Source organism: Physcomitrium patens, chromosome 1, assembly GCF_059467195.1.
Source record: "Physcomitrium patens ecotype Gransden chromosome 1, ASM5946719v1, whole genome shotgun sequence".
Classification (NCBI taxonomy): Eukaryota; Viridiplantae; Streptophyta; class Bryopsida; order Funariales; family Funariaceae; genus Physcomitrium; species Physcomitrium patens.
The window spans coordinates 20,136,718-20,144,571 of NC_143410.1; the positions used below are offsets into that span (position 1 = coordinate 20,136,718).

A 7,854-nucleotide genomic window follows, 5' to 3' on the forward strand; every position below is an offset into this window, starting at 1 on the left:
ATGCTTGGTGGAAAACTCTTATCCAAGTATGTAACACCCTTGGTATGCCAAAATAAAGAAAAGAAAAGAAAAATAAAATAAAAACTTAAAACTCTAATATATTATACTTTGCATAGTTATTTGAATTAAGATATGGATTGACATATTTAGAAATATTTAATACATTTCATTTCATGCCCTCTTTTAACTTTATACTATATCCAAAAATCGATGTTTCTAAAAAAAGATATTTTTCACCAAAAAGGGCCTAAAATTGACTTCACTTTTTCTCAAGAAGGTGATGAATTTCTAATCAACTAATTAATTATAAACCACTAGTGATGAATTTCTAATCAACTAATTAATTATAAACCACTAGTGGAAGCAGCAACATAAGCGTTTGTCAGCTAGTGGATTTGGAATCAAAATACACCACAATGCCACATCGTTTTGCAATCGACCTTCAAAAGCTGATGCCATTTAGGGCATACGTAAGCCAAAGGCAACGACAACGTGCAGCAGCGTCGAGCAAATGGTCGGTAGTTGCTCCGGATAACGAGAAAGGTTGCAGAGAATGAATCTCCACCAGAATCTCAAAGCTGTGTACGTGGCGTCACGGGCTCCAGATTAGCGGGGTGGCAGTCTAAGTCTCGAGCAGAGGATGATCGAAGCTGTGATGTTTTTTGTTTTTGTTTTTTTTTTATATTTGTTTCTGTTTTCTTGACGAAGTCTCGATTAGTCACGGCGCACCTTCAGCTCATGGACCAATGGTGCCACCTCGTTGCTGCTGCGCAGCGCGCTGATCTCTTTCTACCTTCCACAAGCTCAACAATGGCAACGAGCATTGAAGGATCACCTGCATGGGGTTTCATACAGTATTTGTAGATCAATGTCGGAGGTGAGTTTTAGGGTTCAGCATCCGCACGATGTAGTAGCTGTCTCTCGAGCTGTGGGATTTGGGAACGTGGGTGGTGTAGAATCGTGCAATGATGGGATCTTTGTGTTGGATCCGGAGGAGGATAGTGCATAATATAGCCTGTGATGTTATGTTGTGTTTGACGATGGAAGAAGCGGTGTAATGGGATCGGGAGTAGTGTTCCGGGTGGCAGTTGTTTTAATTCTGGTCAAAGGTCTCGGTTCTACAGTGTTTCCTTTATTTAGGCTAAGGTGGGTGGCACGCTTATCGCAGTGAGTAGTTTCGAATGAGTTTCCGTTTCTCATCGTGTCATAACTTGTAGTGGTCGCAGTGGACTTCGCTTGCATGCACCATGCTGACTTCGACTGTTATGTGAATACGTCTTTCGTAATGAGTCATCTCCGGAATCGTTTAACGCAGTGAACATTGAGTACCATGGCTTCGATCATTGTCTTGTGTCCCTTGTAACAGGGATCAAGCTCTGGTCAAGTTACCAGATCCTGGAGAATCGAAACGCGGAACTGGAATGCACATAGAAAGTGGAGTCATGCGAGTTTGTGTGGACAGCTGGAATTGTCAAGCGTGACTTTTGTAGATAATCCTCATTCAAGACCCATCGTTACATTTATTAGAACAGATCATTCCACACTAGTCTTCTTTGCCCATAGGAACCTTTCGCCTGTTTCAGCGAGGGTCGGGTCCATGCTTTCTCCTGCTTCAATTTCATATTATTCCACACTCGCAATGAAGCCATTCTAGTGTGCAGCTCCAGTGTTCTATCTCAAATGCTCTGCTTTGACGAAGACGGTTATGATCATTGAGTTAAATGGGTGCATCGTGAAGGATTTTCCACCTTAATTGTACAGTTTCATTTTATTTGTGGAGTAAATTTATGCGGTTTTATCGTAAAGAACGTTGGAGAAAGGCATGTGCTCAGGAGGGAAGAAAAACCGGACCATGGTACTCCTCCCAAGTTGAAGGAGAACCCCGGGGCGGTGTCCTGTGGTTCCACTGCTGATTTTGATGTAGTAAAGATGTACAATATGGAGGTCATTGGCTTGGACTTTGCATTCACGTGAAGATTTTGATCGTGTGAGTGTTACAGTCGCAGCTTGTATCATGATCTGAAGTATGCAATGCGTGGCATAACATATTCTTGCTGAACACATTCTGCTTGTGCCTACAGGTGAAGTGCGCTCATGAGTTCTGTGTATCTTACAATTCATGCTGAGAAGTTCGAGGTTCAAGCTGGGCTCTCACGGCTGACGGGCATCACTGGGCGTACTTTGCATAGCAACAAAGACATCCTTTTTTGTGACTCTCCAGGGATCGCGAAGTCTTTGCGGGTAAGTAACTTTGTGATGTCTTTTAAGTAGAGCTGATACTAGTGTTAAGTTTTGAGCCGCGGATACACAGTTGAATCCTTGCGCAAAGGTTTGATTAATCACTGTAACATCTTTTGATGTAGGCGTTGGAGGAGCTCCGCTTTCTGTCTCACTGACGAGACGATCCTCGGTGAAGGTGGTGACACTGCATTGGACACTCATGTGAGTGGACGTCGCCAGTTCAATTTAATTTATTTTCTAAAAAGCTTAATCAATTTGTTCTTTGTATCTTCCTTAGCTGGAGACAATAAAAAGTTTCTGCTCTCGACTTACCTGGTCGGTAATCCTGCATGCCCCAATTTGAAGAATGGCACCGACCTAATCCTTGCATTGTACAGATCATGCTTGATCAGGAGAAAATGTTCTGACCACTCGGGACCCTGGAGCCGGCGTGACCAAGGATGACCTCGAGAAGAACCTTGGTACCATTGCCAAATCGGTGATATCAGGTACGTATGAATTAAGTCAAAGTCAACAGCTCCACCTGACGTGTGTGTGGTTTCGAACAATATTGGTTTTGTGATCCCACCTGGGCAGCTTTTTGAAGGAATGTTTTCGTCCGCTTACTATTCCCCCTTTGCAAGGTAGAGCAGAATCTTGTCTCCGGTATCTGGTGCAGCTTTCTAAGAGCAGATGCAAAATAGAACGAGGTCTGAACGTCATGGGTCAATTTGGAGTGAATTTCTGGTCGGTGTACTGGGCTGCTGATCACGTCGAAGTTATAAGCAAGCTCAATGATGACGTGCTGCGTGTTACTCTCTTCATGACTCTCTCGGTCTTGTCAACTGAGCAATAAATTCTGAGCCAGCGGCTATCTGTGAAGAGATCGTATGTATGTCTGATCAGAATCCATGTTTAGAATTTGGCTCTATTGCAGAAATTTGTAAAAATATATCAAAATAAAGTAAACTGGATTGCCCCTTTGCGGGACAAGTAACGTAAACCGCATCTCCTTCGAACGTTGGCCGTGCGGGAATTGGTTAAGATGTAGTCAGAGTTCGTCAGCTTCTGGGCCACGGAAGGGGATGATGCTGAACTGCCTTTTGAGGAGACCGAGGCGAAGAAACAGAATGAGATTGGGGGTACAAACTTTGAGCATGGGAAATCTTCTGGTGAGACTCTTCAGTATGCCCAAATTGCAAGTTGCTGGTGCTTTGTGGTTCTTCTAAAAGAGCTTGTAGTGATGCTTCTCATGTCACGTAATTGTGTGAAAGAAATGATGATATTTATGTTATGGTTCTACCAGATGAAAATGCAACTGGCGATTTACACAATGTCTAAATTCATCGTGAATTACAAAGTACGACGTTGCCGATTTCATTTATTGGAATGTACCTGCCGATTTAAGTTGAATGGATCTTTTTGGATAATTTTTTGAGATTAAAAGCGTTGTTGCGTCTTATGCATTGAAACATGCTCAGCTACTTGCAATTTTCTTGATTCGTTAAGGTGCATTTTGCAGTAGATCTAGACACACTGCTGAAATGATGAGAATATTTTTGGTTGCTTTTGGTGTGTTACATGTGTATTCAGGATCGAAAACCAAGTGTCAAAGAAATCAAATAGGACTGGGAGATTCTTAAACTGAAGCCAAAGGCTGTTTGGCTTCGGTGCCCAAAGGATTTAATAGCAGAAGAAGGTGACAAGTTCTACCACCCCATGACTTGCAGTAGCAATCGCCCGCATGTCATTGTGAGTGTTTTTAGCCAGAGCAGTTCCGTACTTAGAGCTGGAAATATTGTGGGACTCTTAGCCGTAAGTGCCGAATAGTCATGTTGTGAGAATGTCGGGGCTCTCCTATTATTATTGGAGAGCAAGATTACCAATATTGTTGTGCTAAACTGCATAGTTATTGTTAACGTCCTTGGATTGAGATAGCCTTGAATGTATGTCCTTTGGCCATGTTGGGCTCCAAGCAGCACGAGCATGCTTCTCATGTGATATTCATATCGTGAATGTATCTCGAGGAATGTTGCAGCAACAAAGCGGCTCAAAAACTATCAAGAACTTGCTTTCCCGTGAAACCTCGGATTAATTCTGGTAATCTAGATGAGAACTTTGATTGCAAAAATGACAGGTTATCCCATATCGAATGTTTGAGCTCTCTAATGTCATGGAATATTGATGTTTTCAGCCTGAACATTTTGTTGAAGATGTCAACGTTTGCGAATAATTTTCCTTTTTGCAGAGGATGGCGAAAGGAGACTGTTAGGAAGGCCAAACATGTTCATCATTGAGTTCATCTTGCTAAGTTTCTACGGATTTCCAGGTGAATTTTAAATTTCGGTAGCAGCTAGTCAAATGTTGTCAACTTTTTCTGACACATGGTTTGAACTCTTGCAGTACGACATTTTTTCAAGTTGTTCGCTGTACAGGTATTCCGTTTATGCTTATCGCTGTGCAGGATGTAGATCGATGATGATCTAGTGAAATTATGTACCTGTAAGTCTGAACTGGACAAGAACTTCCCAATCGTCGTGTAAACACGTCTCACATTTGATTGCAAATTTTATCTTATTGGACAGGTGGAGTTTTCAGAAGAACATATCAATAAAGAATTGAACATGGCATGTGGCTACACATCTATGTATGAAATGTACATGACGTCACAAAAATCTCAGATGTGAAACTTCTCGTGTACAGTTTTTGTCTCATTTTCTGTTCAACCCTCTTCAGTAGTCTTGAAGGTGTCATGAAAGGAAAAGCAGGACCAGTACTCCTCTGACAGGACTCCTTAAAACACCAAGCCTTCGTAAACGATTTCGTGGTGACCTCCTATTGCTGGAATCGTGTGGTCCTCAGCTGAACAGCATGGGCTCTAATAGAGAGTCCATTACGTAACATGAATCATGGATGCGAAAAATTCTGCACCGCGTCTCAAGTCCATGGAATCTATCTAAACGGCCTAGGCTTCGGTGGCAAAAGCAGCCACGAGAGCTTCATAGCCAGAAGAATCCTCAATCATTAAGGGCGGTGTGTTTCAACTTTTTTGTTTCCTTTCCGTCTGAGCAGTTAGTTGGAAACAAAGGGGGAAAAAAAAAAAAAAAAAAAAAAAAAAAAGGCCTTTACGAATAGGAACTGATAATTCTGATGGTGTTTTTCGAAAAGCTTGTGTCCGCTACCGTATGCCCGGATCTAGTTGAACAGGGACTACGCTCCATTTCATCCAACAATGTTCGTAATCGTGTTTGGGTATTTCACCCATCCACAATTGAAGTAAATATCACGGGCAGATTAACCGTTGTAGTTTACATTTTGTTCCGATTTCCTTCTCAGAATGGCAAGATCTCAGTGATGAATCTGTCAATTGCAACTGGATTGTCTGGGAGTAGGTGCAATTACCATGAGTGAAAAAGAACTGGTGAAAAAGGGGCAAGCACTCTCAACATGGTGGTCCCAGAGTTGGATCTGTCTTCTCCTTATGCAAAGGCTTCTGCAAGTGAGAAGTTGAATCCTTCCAAAGAGATGATGTATGCACTTACTTGCCCAGATTCAACCCATTCTCTAGGCCCCCTTTGTGCAAGCCAGAAGTGGAGAGCAAAATCCAAAACCAACAAAAAATGGAGGTTGACAAAAGTCCCCTGGCTGCTCTAGAAAACAAAGTAGGATTTTGGATTTGCCATTAAGGCATCCAATCACATTTGTCCCAAGTGGTGGTGGTGATGGGTAGCTACTTCTCCATATCCTCATTCATCTCTCCACCTCCATGGCTTGTGGTCCCATGGCTCCATTTCCAGTGTGGTCCCAATCCTTTCAGTGCACAATATTTTACCCAAAGGTATGCTAGATGTAATCCCCCATCTCATGTGCAAAAATAGCCTCTTTCTCCAGTTGTAAGCACAAGTAGCCTTGGGCCAAATTCCAGTCACACAAGCCAGGCTTGCTCCCACTTTACTACTGAAGGATGAGCTGTCTCCCCTAAACCCTGAATCCTTTATAACCCACATACTCTCTTTCTCACATGCTTGGTTTCATTTTATCCATTTGGAGAAATGAGTAGTAGCCCAATTGAATTCGAGCCTTAGAAAGGCTCATCTGAAGTGGGCTCCATGGTGTGCCAAAGCTTGGAACCATGTGAAAAACCCCATCTCTGCTGGCCCGTATCAAAAGGATGAAGAGCAAGTGCACTAGCTCAGCCTCCTGGTCGTCGGATCGTAGATCTGACGGTGCCAGACCAGCCACGATATACTGTGATATATCAAAGCCCCATGACAAGGATCTGTCTGGTTTTCTTTAGGAAACATGGTCCCGAAATAAGCAATTAAAGAGACATGAGCAGCAGAGGTTGAATATCGGGGGAGGCTGTCAGGGAGCGCATCATAAAACCCCAGCAAATCAAATTACTCAACACTACTTAATGAAGAGTCTGTGCACCACTGCTTATTTTAGTAAAGGATGTGGGTTTTTATTATACGACCTTCGTAGATGAAAGAATTCTTGTCATTTATCAATTGAGAAGCAGCCGACGGGGGCAAAACTGAAACCTTGATGAGGTGGATTGTTGCCCTTCAAAGCGTGCATTCTGATGAATCGGTGCCCAAGTCAAAGGTGGAGATGGGGGCAGTAATGATCCAATGATAGATGTTCAGAAGTAGGTGCTAAAGTATAGGTGTACAATGTTAATTATATACATACATACATATCTATATATATCTCTCTCTCTGTGCACCCTAACAGAAGCTGCTTTGTACTTAGCGCTGCCCTAGGGCTTTCCTGAAACAGACCCACTTCTGCTTTTATGAGTTCCGAGGGTATTTTTGCATATTTCCAAGTGGATAGTGCTCTTAGAAGAAATGATTCCCTCATCGTTTCGACAAAACGTTTAAAAAAGTAAGATTTGGTGGGGAAAAACCAACCTTTTTTTTCATGAAAAAGTGACGGGTGCATCGCTCATTTAATACCTATTTACTTTTTCAACCAATGGAAACTATCTTTGGTCATGAGAAAGAACTGGGTCTGCAGATTCTTTTTTTCCTTTTCCGAGCTACACTAATTAAAGTGCGCGATATATTCACGAAAATGATTTCTCTCTAGACGTTTGTCTCTCCATACTTTGCTCATTCTTCACCCTTTACTACTCTCTGTTACAGGGCTTCAGCATGTGCCGCTAATTGTGTTTATATGAGGGAACAAACAAACGAAATGTTGTCCATTTTGTCTGAAATGAAAGGCGGGGGGGACCTCGTTGTGGATGAATTTACGAGGGGGTCTTGACATCAATTATTTCTTCCTTGCTATCGCAATTGGCAAAGTCTTTCATTTATCTCAAAATCACTCTTTTTGACCAGTAGTGATGACTGTCTGTAAGAACTGATATTTTTGGTATTCTTTTTCAGACTATGTTTTATTTGTATTCCTTCTCAGCCTTCGTCCTTTTGAATAAGCCAACCAGTTTACCTTCCTTAAACTCGGTCAACTCGCATTCGAAAAAAGTATAATATAAAATAAAATTGAGCACAAAATGAAAAAAGGATGCTTGTGATGAGAGCCTTGGATAATGTTCATCCTGCCATTTGCTTGGTGAGGATTACCCTCTTTTTCTTTTTCTTTTTTCTTTGCTTACGCCACCCTGGT

At 42.1% G+C, this 7,854-nt stretch overlaps 1 protein-coding gene across 13 annotated transcripts; it reads left to right on the forward strand.

Annotated features, from left to right (window-relative positions):
• Positions 1-508: 508 nt before the first annotated feature.
• LOC141044416 (endoplasmin homolog) lies at positions 509-5,536 on the forward strand. 13 transcript variants are annotated; one of them, XM_090252729.1, is made up of 10 exons: positions 595-877; positions 2,082-2,241; positions 2,364-2,442; positions 2,619-2,729; positions 3,140-3,392; positions 3,527-3,580; positions 3,814-3,919; positions 4,259-4,320; positions 4,469-4,549; positions 4,806-4,879. In XM_090252729.1, the coding sequence occupies exons 2-3, from the start codon at positions 2,095-2,097 to the stop codon at positions 2,394-2,396; spliced, it is 180 nt and encodes a 59-aa protein (XP_090108855.1). In that variant the 5' UTR covers positions 595-877; positions 2,082-2,094; the 3' UTR covers positions 2,397-2,442; positions 2,619-2,729; positions 3,140-3,392; positions 3,527-3,580; positions 3,814-3,919; positions 4,259-4,320; positions 4,469-4,549; positions 4,806-4,879. The 13 variants fall into 13 exon arrangements, 11 of the variants coding, with proteins under 11 accessions (XP_090108843.1, XP_090108827.1, XP_090108824.1 ...); XM_090252701.1 differs by having other exon boundaries at positions 589-877; positions 2,619-3,392; positions 4,200-4,320; positions 4,806-5,536; XM_090252736.1 differs by lacking the exon at positions 4,259-4,320 and having other exon boundaries at positions 3,158-3,392.
• Positions 5,537-7,854: the final 2,318 nt, after the last annotated feature.